Here is a 15,576-nt window from a genome sequence, read left to right on the forward strand (position 1 = left end):
CCTGCTGCAGTGTGTGCAAACCTGGTCAAGAACTACAGGAAACGTATGATCTCTGTTATTGCAAACAAAGGTTTCTGTACCAAATATTAAGTTCTGCTTTTCTGATGTATCAAATACTTATGTCATGCAATAAAATGCAAATTAATTACTTAAAAATCATACGTGATTTTCTGGATTTTTGTTTTAGATTCCGTCTCACAGTTGAAGTGTACCTATGATATAAATTACAGACCTCTACATGCTTTGTAAGTAGGAAAACCTGCAAAATCGGCAGTGTATCAAATACTTGTTCTCCCCACTGTATGTTTAATATTTGCATGAAAATCTGTCACCAATTGGATGAAAACCTAGCTATGGACTATGACAGATGTCTTCAATGATCACACATGGAAATGTGCTATTTTTTTGTGTGCAAGTGTATCGCCCAATGTGAACACATTAATGTAACCACACAATGTAACCTTGCAGACATAGCTACCTTTCCTTTTATCTTTGTCTAATCTCCAATGTTCTTCTGACAAATTTTAGGTTAAATGGCAAAACATCCCATATTTGGACTGAATACTCTAGTTCCATTCCAGATGAATGCCCTTGTAGTGTGCTGGGGCACTTTCTCTCAAGTCTCTTTTTTTTTTACTCTAACGTGTACACACACACTTGCCTCCAGTGTATTACAGTCCTTACTCATTTACTGACTCACTCCTTCTCAAACATGCTCCAAGGTCAATTCTCAGTCTACTGATCCACTATCACCAAGAGAGTTTTCTGCCCAACTAGTGTGTTAATCTGTACAGTCTGTGTTTTATCCCATATAAGAAACGTTTTTCCTGTTATCCTTCATAGCATATCGTGTGAAGTTCCACTTCATTTCCAGGAAATAATATCAAATAGGGAACAGACATGAGAACACAAATGTATTCACGTTTCAGTATTTTTTTATTACAACCAGATCTTACTTTACAAAAACTACACAGGACTAGGTTTAGAGCTTATGTGAATGGACTTGAAAGTGGGGGTCGTTGTCTGCACAGCAACTTCCCTCCGCTCCTTGTCTATGCGTTGGAGAATTTGGGCAGCTGGTTTCCCAAAACAACCAGTCTCTCCAGGCCCTCCTCTGTGATGGCTGCCAGACGGGCCACTCCTCCACTAGAACCGTCCCGCTCCATGGCAAGCGCCAGGGCTGTACGGAGAGGGACGTTAACAACACAGCCTGTGTCCCAACACATTGCATATATACAACTATGAAGTGTTTTTCAATTCAGTGGTCATGATTCATGAGTGAACAGAGGTTAGAAAAGCAGTAGCGGAAGAGATTTGAAACAACCAAATGACATTGTGGAGAGCAGAGGTGGGTTACAGGGGCTGCTGTGTGTGCAGGCATTTGTTCAAGCACAACTGATTCAAATGAATCAACTCGTCGTGTAATCAGGGTATTCAATTCAGAACACCACTAGTAGGCATATTTCAATCAGCTTTGTTACTGCAGGGCTTGAACAAAAGCCTGCACACACTGCGGCTCTCCAGGACCAGAATTACCCCCCACTGTTATACATTTTTAGCAGCTCCACTTATCCAGAGAGACTTACAGTAGTGAGTCATTTAGCAGCTCCACTTATCCAGAGAGAATTACAGTAGTGAGTCATTTAGCAGCTCGTCTTATCCAGAGAGACTTACAGTAGTGAGTCATTTAGCAGCTCCTCTTATCCAGAGAGACTTACAGTAGTGAGTCATTTAGCAGCTCCTCTTATCCAGAGAGAATTACAGTAGTGAGTCATTTAGCAGCTCCTCTTATCCATAGACTTACAGTAGTGAGTCATTTAGCAGCTCGTCTTATCCAGAGAGACTTACAGTAGTGAGTCATTTAAGCAGCTCCTCTTATCCAGAGAGACTTACAGTAGTGAGTCATTTAGCAGCTCCTCTTATCCAGAGAGAATTACAGTAGTGAGTCATTTAGCAGCTCCTCTTATCCAGAGCGACTTGCAGTAGTGAGTGCATACTTTAATATTTTGTGTGTACTGGTTCCTTGCGAGAATCGAACCCACAACCCTGGCGCTGCATGCTCTACCAACTGAACTACACAGGACTGTCAACCTCTGGCCTTACTCACCCTGGGTACAGAAGTGAAGGCACTCTTCCTTGGTCATTCCAGGCTTGTAGTTAGAATCCATGAAGCCATAGATGTAGGAGCTACCAGAACCCCCTACTGACACTGGCTGCCTCACTATCATCCCTCCCATTGGGACTGTGTACACCTGGGGAAGAGGGAAGTGTCACATAACAATTCTTTGAGACAGTGGGGGAAAGTGGTGAGAGTGTATGATCCAAATACAGATGCTGGAAGCACACCTGTCCACCCCTTCTTTTGTCCCAGCCAGCCACAATGATGCCAGCCATCAGCTCCTCTCTGTATCTGTAGCACATCTGCTTGAAGAGGTTGGCTGCCGTTTGCACAAGTGGAGGCTCATCCAGCTCAATACTGCAGCAGGTCCAGAGAAGATATATTTAATGGTGAATAAATGTAGAATCAGACACACTTGTGAGAATATTTTTGAGTGGTATCGAGAGACCCACTATTGCTGTGTGCTGAGGAGTTATTTTAGTGTAGAGGTATTTGTCAATGTTGAAGTAACCAATTATTTAAAAATATTTAAACATTTTGTTAAAAGTCATACAACCTAGGCCCTAGGGTGTTACCTGTGAAAGCCCAGCTGGTAGGTGACTGCATCAGCAACAGCCTGTGTGTCAGCTGCAGACCCAGAGCGGCAGCAGAAGATGTGGTCGTGAATGGGAGTCAACTTGTCAGTAACTCGATTGGCAATGTAAGAGCTACAAACAGATGCAAAAGAGAAGGATTGTGACTTTTAGGCTGTACTGGCTGTACAAGGCTGTAAAGGCAAATTACAAAAATGTTTGTGGAAGAGGCCAATTTATTAATCAGCCAGCTAGTATTGCTATTACCTAGATCAGGAAGCCAGCAAGAGACCTACTAGATCAGGAAGCCAGCAAGAGACCAACTAGATCAGGAAGCCAGCAAGAGACCTACTAGATCAGGAAGCCAGCAAGAGACCTACTAGATCAGGAAGCCAGCAAGAGACCTACTAGATCAGGAAGCCAGCAAGAGACCTACTAGATCAGGAAGCCAGCAAGAGACCTACTAGATCAGGAAGCCAGCAAGAGACCTACTAGATCAGGAAGCCAGCAAGAGACCTACTAGATCAGGAAGCCAGCAAGAGACCTACATTTAGCAGCTTGATCCAAAGTAACTTACCCTGTTGTTGTTCGGGAGTCAGCACCAATCACAACCCCTCCATCAAACTCCACTGCCAATATGGTTGTCTGCAAATAGACATGAAGAATCAACACTCTATCGCTTTATTTGGGGGGAAATAATCTCAGTGACATTAGCTATGTAGAAGAGAACAATGGCTAACTGGCTAGCAACTTTACGATCTAGCATTGCCTGGAAACCAGACGTTGAATTGCATGTAATTCTACTTTCCTGTGGATGTATTGTCTCACATTCCTACCACACCGACAACCGTCAAAGTACGTTAACATGCCATTGTATTCAACTTTCTGGCTTGTAGTGGTCGTGAGAGCAAACTTTCCGGATTCAAACGCTAATTTCTGCCCGACAATGCAATTCAACGTCGGGTTTCCAGGCAAGATCTGTAAAATGCTGTAACTACCGGTAGCTAACTAACTTTACATAGACGAGCGCTTCTGCAGTCTCGTTGTTAGCTAAGCTAGCTAGCCACGTAAATGGCCTGGCGTTCAGCTTGGGCAACTCACTTCAACATATGTAAGATGAACGGTGCTATATTCAATTTCCTCACCCCAGTGCTAACTTCTTCATGTGCCCATTCTGGTACAAAATCATGTGTATTAAAAGCATTTTCTGAATGGCTCGCTGACATGTACACAGCCATCTTGAACAGCTAAATAATGCTCTTCTTTGCTGGTGGACAGGTTTAGTTTAACATATTCTGTTGTGCTGAATATCGCCACCTTCTGAATTGCATGAGTACATTAACTCCAGGGGTGGAGGTTCTAGATGATAGTCCAATCATTATCTATCAGTATCTATCTATGACAAAGCCAAATGCCAGACTTTCTAGAAGTATTATTTTAGGCTTTAATAACATGATAAGAAGGGAATTCTCAAAATAATATTCTCAGTAAGAATATTTCAAACACTGAAGCACTCTTTGGTATTGGATCTGCTTTAAATTATTCCTTAGGGGGAGGTTGAATTTTGCTCCAGTACTTTTGCTATTGATTGGGTTGGTGGTTAAAACATGTATTGGGATTCATGTGGGTCTGGGGAAAAGCTTTGCAACAAATCAAATCAAATTTGATTGGTCATGTACACAGATTTGTAGATGTTATCGCAGGTGCAGCGAAATGCTTGTGTTTCTAGTACCAACAGTGCAGTAATACCTAGCAATACAAAACAATACGCAGATAATTGGAAAAGTAAAAAGAAAGAAATATCAGAATGAGAAATGTTAGAGTATGGAATATATATATATATATACTGTATATACAGTACCAGTTAAAAGTTTGGACACACCTTTTCTTTTTTTAAACTATTTTCTACATTGCAGAATAATAGTGAAGACATCAAAACTATGAAATAACACATATGGAATCATGTTGTAGACAAAAAAGTGTTAAACAAATCTAAATATATTTGAAATTCTTCAAAGTAGCCACCCTTTGCCTTGATGACAGCTTTGCACACTCTTGGCATTCTCTCAACCAGCTTCTCCTGGAATGATTTTCCAAGAGTCTTGAAGGAGTTCCCACATATTCTGAGCACTTGTTGGCTGCCTTTCCTTCTCTCTGCGGTCATCCCAAACCATCTCAATTGGGTTGAGGTCGGTTGATAGCCCTTACACAGCCTAGAGATGTGTTGGGTCATTGTCCTGTTGAAAAACAAATGATAACCACACATTTGGAGATCATCCGTTCACCTATGTAACAGTATAACTTTAGTACGTCCCCTCGCCCCTACACGGGCGCGAACCAGGGACCTTCTGCACACATCAACAACAGTCACCCACGAAGCGTCGTTACCCATCGCTCCACAAAAGCCGCGGCCCTTGCAGAGCAAGGGGCAACACTACTTCTAGGTTTCAGAGCAAGTGACGTAACTGATTGAAATGCTACTAGCTCGTACCCGCTAACTAGCTAGCCATTTCACATCTGTTACACTCACCCCCCTTTCAACCTCCTCCTTTTCCGCAGCAACCAGTGATCCGGGTCAACAGCATCAATGTAACAGTATAACTTTAGTACGTCCCCTCGCCCCGACCTCGGGCGCGAACCAGGGACCCTCTGCACACATCAACAACTGACACCCACGAAGCGTCGTTACCCATCGCTCCACAAAAGCCGCGGCCCTTGCAGAGCAAGGGGCAACACTACTTCTAGGTTTCAGAGCAAGTGACGTAACTGATTGAAATGCTACTAGCGCGTACCCGCTAACTAGCTAGCCATTTCACATCCGTTACACCTACTCCATTCACCGTCTCACAAAGACACGACTGATGAGTAAAAATAAGGCAAAGGGTGGCTATTTGAAGAATCTCAAATATAAAATATATTTTGATTTGTTTAACACTTTTTTGGTTACAACATGATTCCATATGTGTTATTTCATAGTTTTGATGTCTTCACTATTATTCTACAATGTAGAAATTAGTAAAAAATTAAAGAAAAACCGTTGAATGAGTAGATGTGTCCAAACTTTTGATTGGTACTATTTATATATATATATATATATATATATATATATAAAATGGTGAGTATAGACAGTATATTAATAGAAAAGGCGTGTACAGCAGTAGTTATAAAGGTGCCAATAAATAGTGCCAATAATAGAATACAGTATGTGCATATAAAAATGGGTAAAACCGTATGTAAACATTATTAAAGTGTCCAGTGTTCAATGACTCACTGTACATAGGGAAAAGCGCTGTTGCGCCTTCTTCACCAAACAGTCTGTGTGAAGGGACCATTTTAGGTCGTCAGTGATGTGCACACTGAGGAACTTGAAGCTTTTCACCCTCTCCACTGCGACCCCGTCGATGTGGATGGGGGCGTGCTCTCTCTGCTGTCTCCTGTAGTCCACGATCAGCTTCTATGTTTTGTTGAGTGAGCTTCAGTAGGGGTAGTAGGGGTAGTGTGTAGATGGGGAATATTATAATAGAAAATCTGACTGCGGAAGATGGAAGTGACCATTTATTCTGACCATTCACTTTTTTGATTTTAATTTGAATACATTACTTTTACTTTTATCAGAAAAATAATAGTTGTGTTTGCAAAAGAAAATGTGTAAATTGTCCACACCGACTGACCTCTTCCTCTGTGTAAATGCCTTGAGGCATAGGTCAATACAGGAAGACAGGCCCTGAATAAAATTATGTTTTAGGTCAAACTCATATGAAACATCACCTGAAATGTACTGAGCTGCACTCCTGGAGGTACTGGAGGAGAATAAAGGCCACCCTAGTAATGTGTACACCCTGACTCTCCCGCACCCTCAGTAACCATGGTTACCTAAACTATAAGTTGCCTAGCTATTGGAGTATCTTGGGGCCTGTCATTTTCAATGGGAAGAGAGAGATTGGCCTTAGCCAGCTGCCAGTGGGATTTTAGTCAATCAAAAGAGTGCTTAGAGAAGATTAATCTCAGATAATCGGCACTCCTAGAAGACACTGCAGCATAAACCAGGAGTAGCACAGCATATAAATAGTCCCTACTGCCGCCTCCACTAGGCTAACTGATGGCCCTACACAAGACAAACTGATGAAAGTAGACCTACTGATAAGTCCACTCCAACAACTGAATGGGTTCTTGGAGAGTCAATGAGCTTTCAGGGAATCCATGAGTTTATCTGTACTGATGCCCGCTCATTCATTCATGCATCCAAAAGCTGTCATCAGTCAGACCTCCCGTTGTATTCAATCAGAGTTCCAGATTCCTTATGACCATGATTACTTCAAGATTCAACTTTGACAGTCAATTGCTGGGTCACCATATAGGTGAAAAATTGATTTTTCAAACTGCATGCATATTAGGAGTAAACATATTTTCTTTAGTTTAGAATAGCAAAATAGTAGACTATATATCAAGTAAAAGTCAGGCTGTTTTGCTGTGGAAATTTGTTCTGTAAAACTTGAGCGTTCTATGAGGGCTCCGGACTATGGATCCACAAATGTCTCCTAGGACAGTGGGCGGGGGGTTGTAGCCTTGACAGGCTCATTGAGATGAGTCATCACTTTCTGTCATTACTTACAGTCTGGTTTCTCAGAAACTAATTTGGTTAAGGCCCCATTCTTCAAGACCTAGCGGTCCTACTGTGTGTTGCTCTGAATGTTCATGAGCTACATGCCTTTTTCTCTTTCTACTTATTTCCATCTGTCTCTTTCTTTTATCTTCTTCCTCTTTTCTCTCCCTCCTTCCCCAATAGTCTCTGGGAGATGGACAGACAGAAGAGCCCACTTCATTACATAGCAGATGCGCCCAGATGTTCCTGTCCTATACTGTCCTACTTAAGCAGTGAGAGATGGAGTGGCAGCCCATAAGAGGCTATTTCTCCAATGAGGAGAGGAGATGTTCTTTCATAGAGCTCTCCTAAAGGGATCGTGTGAAAAACAGAGCGGGCTGGGGCTCAGCCAGAACACTAGCCCAGCAGCTGCCAATAACACTCACTGCTGGTCAGACGCCTGTGCCAGCTGCTGGCTGGAAGCCACCCTTTCGCTCTAGAAGCCAATGGAAGCTGGAGAGCATGAACCTCGGTTGTTATAACACATCTGCTATTCACAAGGTGGATAATATCTGAAATGATTTTGGAATCAAGTGACTGTTTTTTACACTAGTGAAAGAGTCTGAGGTTGTCAATGCCCCAGGAAAAGGTCAGAGAACAGATCTCTAGACTCCTTGGCTGAGCTGCTATTGACATGGCTGTAATCTCCAGAGCTGGAGATAAAGATTTGACCTCAAAATGGGACTACAGCTGATTGATGTGTAAGTAGAGGGGTTTGGTCTCCCTGTCTCCTGGTCCTCTCTTATTTTGCTTCATCTGGGTCTCCTGCTAATCTGGGCAACTGTAAACTGGTGGGTCTTCAACATAAATCCCCCTCTGTCCCTCATCTGAGAGGGAGATAAAGATTCAGATTGCTGTTTCTGTCCATCTTCAGCAAAATAAGCAATGCTCATCAGTCCATCTCTCTTGGATCTGTTTTCCCAGGGTTTGGATGTTGTTGTCACTTTAGGATTTATTTAGCTGGATTCTGGATTGTTACATACGCCTCTTGGAGGAGGGAACGCAACACCCTGCTACATCTCAACTCCCCGTGGAGCGAAAGACATCAGAAAAGAGAAATCAGGACTTGTTGACGTTTCACAGGTGTTTTGAATAAGCGGGACCAGTGAATAATTTTTTTGATTGATTCTGTCTTCAATCACATCCTACTTGTATAAACCTTGCATGAGAAGGATCAGATCTGTAACAGTGACACTGGTTTTGCGTACTAACTTTTTTGTTGTTATTCTTTGCATTAATAACACATCTGTATCATCAAGGATTCAGTCTCCAGTCTACTTTTTGGTCACATAAATGCAAAAGAAAGAGGACTTGCAGGCAACAAGTAAGAAAGTCAGATTTGCTAAGTCAATTTTACCTCAGTCAAAATACTTTTATCAGTCATGTTTGCTGGTGGCAGAGGTGGCGGTGGCAAGGGTGGGAAGTTTTCGGTAGAGGACCTGTATGGCATCAGCAAGAAGCCCAAATCTTCGTCATCCGCTGGGGGCACAACAGCCAAGAGAGGGTCCAGGAGAGCCCAGCAGAGGAGTGAGTCAGAGATGGCCACCCAGATCCTGGAGGCCGCCCACAGGCAGGTGGAGAAACGCAGACTGGAACTGTACCTCAGAGAATGTGCAATCTCCCTGACTGACTGTGAGGCTGAACGCAGTGCCATGATATACAGGTGAGCGAGAGGGAGACAGAGAGAGAGAGAAAGAGAAAGAAGAAAGAGAGAGTGTAGCCCCACTCTCACTGCATTGAGTGATACATAGTCAAATGTTTAATGGTACAAAACATAGTCATATCCTTTTAACACCTTGTATGTCCTGCCATAATTTAGGAGTGCACTTTCTCAGATTCAATCACTCCGTTAACTATGAGAATAGATTTCTTTAGAAATGTGTTTTAAATCTGATTTCCTAGTGTAGTGGAAGCTTTCTGATTTCACACACACATAATCAAATGAATTCTGAGAAAGATGGGATGGGATTATGTTCTTATAAGAGAGAGGAGGGCATAGGGTGTAGGTTGAGACAAATCAAAACATCAGGCTTTGGGAGAGAGACAGAGAGGGGCACAGTCTGACCTCCTTACTCCTGCCATCTGTGGATAATCCACTGGCTGTTTTAAAATTACATTTTGGGCATGGAGTTGTCACTTTGAATGGCCTATTGTTGGTGTTTGTGTTGTTTTTCTATTCCAGAACCCAGGTGTTATACATCACCAGGAGATTATTTGTATGACCTAAAAGATGGTGACAGATGTGCTGCTTTTTAAAAATGGTCACCTTGCAGTTACACATTTCCCCCACTAGAGACCAACAGAATGCCGGCGTGTCCTGCACAACAGGATTTTACACACAGATGGTGTAAAATATGGTTGTATGAAGAATATTTCTGGCTGTAAAATTGTATGTTTGTGCCTGACAGTCTAATCATGTTAGTGTTAGTAGGATGTGAGCCGCCTGTCACATTTTCTGTCATCCTCTTTTTACCCAACAACTACCCATTTCTAGCCTATTACCCTCAGTTTGACAGGGTCCGTTTAAAACTGCGGTCAAGTGAGCCTTACTGGTTAGTAGTGATTGTACAGCCATTAAAATGTATACAAATGTTAGGGTTATGGGTCAAAGCTTGTGGTTAAGGTCTGGGTTATGAGCACTAGTAAGTAGTGTGTATTTTCAGTATCCGCAGTAGTGGTGTGAATGTTTGAACGTTTAAACGACATTGTTAACGTTTAGAAAAAAATGACAGCAGTAAGCTGAGCGCCGTCTGGTAGGGGTTTCCACTAGTCACCACAGCCACAAAGTTTATGGCTATACTCGAGTCACACCGCATTATTTCTGCCTCATGCACAAATTCATATTGTTACTCCTATGACCAGAGAAAGTGAAATATTCCTCGATTTAAAAAAAGACACAGCCGCTAATAATAACAACGCAAGCCTATCGATACACAAAATTCCGTTTTGGGAGTAGGCCTACAGTAACCGGAAAAGTTTGGGAACCACTAATCAAAAAATACCCAATTGTCATACTTGAGTAAAAGTAAAAATACCGTAAGAGAAAATGACTCAAATAATAGCGAAAGTCACCCAGTAAATAACTACTTTAGTAAAAGTCTAAAAGTATATTTTTATATATTCTTAGTATCAAAAGTAAATGTAATTACTTAAATATACTTAAGTATTAGAAGTAAAATTCTAAACCATTTTACATTCCTTATATTAAGCAAACCAGAAGGCACAATTTTCTTGTTTTTTAAATTGGATAGCCAGGGGCACGCTCCAACTCTCACACATAATTTATAAACGAAGCATGTGTTTAGTGAGTCCGACAGATCAGAGGCAGTAGGGATGACCATGTAACGGCAGTCTACTTCGTCCTCCTCCTCAGACGAGGAGAGGCGAGAAGGATCAGAGGACCAATGTGCAGCGTGGTAATTAGACATAATGAATTTAATAGACAAAACAAAAACACGATACAAACTGACAAAACACACTAACCGTCACAGTCCTTGCTGGTGCAGACAAAACACAAAGACAGGAAACAACCACCCACAATCCCCAACACAAAACAAGCCACCTATATATGATTCTCAATCAGGGACAACGATTGACAGCTGTCTCTGATTGAGAACCATATCAGGCTGAACATAGAAACAGACGAACTAGACACACAACATAGAATTCCCACCCAGCTCACGTCCTGACCAACACTAAACAAGCAAAACACATAAGAACTCTGGTCAGGACGTTACAGTACCCCCCCCCCCCCCTGAGGTGCGGACTCCGAACGCACCCCTAAAACTCAGGGGGAGGGTCTGGGTGGGCATCTGTCCGCGGTGGCGGCTCCGGCGGTGGACGAGGACACCACTCCACCACTGTCTTTGTCCCCCTCCTTAGCGTCCTTTGAGTGGCGACCCTCGCCCACGACCTTGGCCTAAGAATCCTCCCCAAGGCCCCCACATGATTTAGGAGGTAGCTCAGGACAGAGAGGTAGCTCAGGACAGAGAGGTAGCTCAGGACAGAGAGGTAGCTCAGGACAGAGAGGTAGCTCAGGACAGAGAGGTAGCTCCGGACAGAGAGGTAGCTTAGGACAGAGGGACAACTCTGGACTAATGGCAGCTCCGGACTGAGTGGCAGCTCCGGACTGAGTGGCAGCTCCGGACTGAGTGGCAGCTCCGGACTGTAGGGCAGCTCATGACTGTAGGGCAGCTCATGACTGTAGGGCAGCTCCGGACTGGAGGGCAGCTCATGACTGGAGGGCAGCTCATGACTGGAGGGCAGCTCATGACTGGAGGGCAGCTCATGACTGGAGGGCAGCTCATGACTGGAGGGCAGCTCATGACTGGAGGGCAGCTCATGACTGTAGGGCAGCTCATGACTGGAGGGCAGCTCATGACTGGAGGGCAGCTCTGGCAGCTCCTGACTGGCTGGCGGCTCTGGCAGCTCCTGACTGGCTGGCGGCTCTGGCAGCTCCTGACTGGCTGGCGGCTCTGGCAGCTCCTGACTGGCTGGCGGCTCTGGCAGCTCCTGACTGGCTGGCGGCTCTGGCAGCTCCTGACTGACGGACGGCTCTAGCGGCTCCTGACTGACGGACGGCTCTAATGGCTCGGGACAGACGGGCGGCTCTAATGGCTCGTGGCAGACGGATGGCTCAGATGGCGCTGGGCAGACGGATGGCTCAGATGGCGCTGGGCAGACGGATGGCTCAGACGGCGCTGGGCAGACGGATGGCTCAGACGGCGCTGGGCAGACGGATGGCTCAGACGGCGCTGGGCAGACGGATGGCTCAGACGGCGCTGGGCAGACGGATGGCTCAGACGGCGCTGGGCAGACGGATGGCTCAGACGGCGCTGGGCAGACGGATGGCTCAGACGGCGCTGGGCAGACGGATGGCTCAGACGGCGCTGGGCAAACAGGCAGCTCAGACGGTGCTGGGCAGACGAGCAGTGCAGGCAGCTCAGACGGTGCTGGGCAGACGAGCAGTGCAGGCAGCTCAGACGGCGCTGGGCAGACGAGCAGTACAGGCGGCGTTGGGCAGACGGCCGACTCTGACCTGCTGAGGCGCACAGTAGGCCTGGTGCGTGGTGCCGGAACTGGTGGTACCGGACTGGAGACACGCACCTCAAGGCTAGTGCAGGGAGCAGGAACAGGGCACACTGGACTCTCGATGTGCACTATAGGCCTGGTGCGTGCTACCGGAACTGGAGGTACCGGGCTGAGGGCACGCACCTCAGGGCGAGTGCGGGGAGCAGGAACAGGGCACACTGGACTCTCGAGGCGCACTATAGGCCTGGTGCGTGGTACCGGAACTGGAGGTACCGGGCTGAGGGCACGCACCTCAGGGCGAGTGCGGGGAGAAGGAACAGTGCGTACAGGGCTCTGGAGACGCACAGGAGGCTTGGTGCGTGGTGCCGGAACTGGTGGTACCGAGCTGGAGACACGCACCACAGGGAGAGTGCGTGGAGGAGGACCAGGGCTCTGGAGACGCACTGGAAGCCTGGTGCGTGGTGTAGGCACTGGTGGTACTGGGCTGGGGCGGGAAGGTACTGCCGGATATACCGGACCGTGCAGGCGTACTGGCTCCCTTGAGCACTGAGCCTGCCCAACCTTACCTGGTTGCATGCTCCCCGTAGACCGTCCAGTGCGGGGAGGTGGAATAACCCGCACTGGGCTGTGTTGGCGAACCGGGGACACCATGCGTAAGACTGGTGCCATGTACACCGGCCCGAGGAGACGTACTGGAGGCCAGATATGTAGAGCCGGCTTCATGGCACTTGGCTCAATGCTCACTCTAGCCCGCCCAGTGCGGGGAGGTGGAATAACCCGCACCGGGCTATGCACCCGTACAGGAGACACCGTGCGCTCCTCCGCATAACACGGTGTCTGCCCGTACTCCCGCTCTCCACGGTAAGCATGGGAAGTGGGCGCAGGTTTCCTACCTGCCCTCGCCACACTACCCTTTATCCCCCCCCCCCCCAAGAAATGTTTGGGGTTTCTTCACGGGCTTCCAGCCACGCTTCCGTGCTGCCTCCTCATACCACCGCTCCTGGGCTTTAGCTGCCTCCATCTCTTCCAGAGAGCGGCGATATTCTCCAACCTTAGCCCAGGGTCCTTCTCCGTTCAATATTTGCTCCCATGACCATTCCTCCTGGTACCGCTGCTGCTGTCGCTGCTGCCCGTTGCCACGCTGCTTGATCCAGGTTTGGTGCATCTGGTAACTTTGGACTTCACCCTCATCTCTGAGCAATGAACAGATTATATCCTCTCACTGCACAGATGCGCTGCTCATTGATTGGCTCGCTGAGCCGAGCTATCCCTGTGTGATTGGTTCGCGCTGGTCAGTGTGCACCCGTAGACAGTCGTCTGGTGTTATCAATAGAACACGGGTTCATCCCTGTAGTTTGGGGACACTTGCTCATTTGCAAGCAATGCCAGAAGGCCACCGTCATGCACTCCCATGCACAACAACTTTACAATTATGTTATTATACACGATTCTGCAAACCCAATTGAGCATTGAAGAAGAAGAAGCATGTATTTCACACAACTGTATTTGAATGTATATTAAATGTTGTTTCTTATGGGATAATATGATGGCACATTTTATTTCATGAACTAAATGTGAGTAAATCTAACAGGTAAATGCAAGAGAGATCAATGCTTTAGGTTTTCTTGTCACGCCCTGATCTGTTATACCTGTCCTTGTGTTTGTCTCCACCCCCCTCCAGGTGTCGCTCATCTTCCCCGTTATCCCCTGTGTATTTATACCTGTGTTCTCTGTTTGTCTGTTGCCAGTTTGTCTTGTTTGTGAAGTCAACTAGCGTTTTGTCTCAGCTCCTGCTTTTCCCCAGTCTCTCTTTTTCTCACCCTCCTGGTTTTGACTCTTGCCTGTCCTGACTCTGAGCCCTCCTGCCTGACCTGATCCTGAGCCTGCCTGCCGTCCTAAACCTTTGCCCCACTACTCTGGATTATCGACCTCTGCCTGCCTTGACCTGTCGTTTGCCTGCCCCTGTTGCTGTAATAAACATTGTTACTTCAACACCGTCTGCATTTGGGTCTTACCTGAAACGTGATATTGCTTTTAGAATCATTGATTTGTTTTGGTCTCCCAGAGCACCAGCCATCTCGCCCATATACCCATATACCCGGTGACTTATGTCATGATTCCTTCAAAAGCCAATTAGGCAGAAAGAGCTGTCACCACCATTCACTTATTGCACTGTATATCCCCATCCCCACATTCACTCATATCTGCCAAAAGTATTAGGCTGCTAATATACAGTACCACTTCCTCAGAAACTGTGGAAGTAATTAAGAGATCCGTCGACTGCATGCCTGTGTTTCAGTATGGGGAAGGGACAAGCAGGAGATAGGGTGACAGACAGAGATACCATGACAAATGGGGGGAGGGGGAATCCTCAGTCAATATGCTTGAGTGTCAGTAGGATTTATATAATAAACGGGGTGGCCTTTAACAGACCTGCATGTGCGTGTTTCTTGAGTATCGAATTTAAGACTGCCATGCAGTTCGGGTTTATCGATGTGTACGCGTATGCACCAGTGAAAGGGATTTGAGATGCTTTTCATGCGATGTTTTCCCCCCTGAATTGTGCTATAGATTCATGCAGAATAATGTATGTTATATGCATGTGTTAGAAAGCACCCATTCTGTTTAATGTGTAAACTATACAGAGAGAGAGAGAGGCGCCTCTCGCAATCATCGATTTTACGTGTGTCGTGATTAACACTTTGGGAGCCTCTGCAATGAGAACCAGGGATTGGAATTATAAATCTGAAGAGAATTAGCCATCATCATTATCAACAGCTCAAACGAGACAGCTGGACACAAGGACATAGTAGCATCGCTTTATGCATCTGATTAGATAGTCTCAATGTTGCCCAACAATTATGCTGTGAAATGGTAACCTTATGCCATGGGGATCCTGTTTTGATGAGGGAAATGAATAGCCTGACGGATATCCGACAGAGATTATAGCAGTTATGATATTGACAATATTCAAAGTGGATGAAATTAGCACGCCATTTGGCGGTGCTGATGTTGCCTTTTCTGCACCAGTTCGATGTCGTTGCGTGAGGCTGGGCACTATGTTAGATATAGGAAAGACATCGGATGTGTGCATGCGAAGACCATGGTGTTTTAGCGCGTGTTGAATTCTGTGAGCCTGTGAGATGTAGCACATCCCCGGTTTTTATTCGTTGTATTTGCGTCGAAATATGCAATGCGACCCGAGGTGTGAG

At 45.8% G+C, this 15,576-nt stretch overlaps 1 protein-coding gene across 1 annotated transcript; it reads right to left on the reverse strand.

The window, feature by feature from the left end:
• Nucleotides 1-917: 917 nt before the first annotated feature.
• LOC120056610 (proteasome subunit beta type-6-like) lies at nucleotides 918-3,951 on the reverse strand. Its single transcript, XM_039004809.1, has 6 exons — nucleotides 3,837-3,951; nucleotides 3,269-3,336; nucleotides 2,695-2,826; nucleotides 2,347-2,476; nucleotides 2,108-2,252; nucleotides 918-1,180 (listed from the first exon to the last, which is right to left on the reverse strand). The coding sequence occupies exons 1-6, from the start codon at nucleotides 3,927-3,929 to the stop codon at nucleotides 1,053-1,055; spliced, it is 696 nt and encodes a 231-aa protein (XP_038860737.1). The 5' UTR covers nucleotides 3,930-3,951; the 3' UTR covers nucleotides 918-1,052.
• Nucleotides 3,952-15,576: the final 11,625 nt, after the last annotated feature.

The sequence above is a fragment of the Salvelinus namaycush genome, chromosome 12 (assembly GCF_016432855.1).
Source record: "Salvelinus namaycush isolate Seneca chromosome 12, SaNama_1.0, whole genome shotgun sequence".
In the NCBI taxonomy this organism is placed as follows: Eukaryota; Metazoa; Chordata; class Actinopteri; order Salmoniformes; family Salmonidae; genus Salvelinus; species Salvelinus namaycush.

Coding starts and splice junctions, on each gene's coding strand:
- LOC120056610 (XM_039004809.1), bottom strand. CDS start 3,929: ATGGCTGTGTACATGTCAGCGAGCCATTCAGAAAATGCTTTTAATACA. Junction 2,827..3,268: donor GACTCCCGAACAACAACAGG/GTAAGTTACTTT, acceptor ATCTGTTTGTAG/CTCTTACATTGCCAATCGAG. Junction 1,181..2,107: donor CCTTCACTTCTGTACCCAGG/GTGAGTAAGGCC, acceptor CTCTCCGTACAG/CCCTGGCGCTTGCCATGGAG.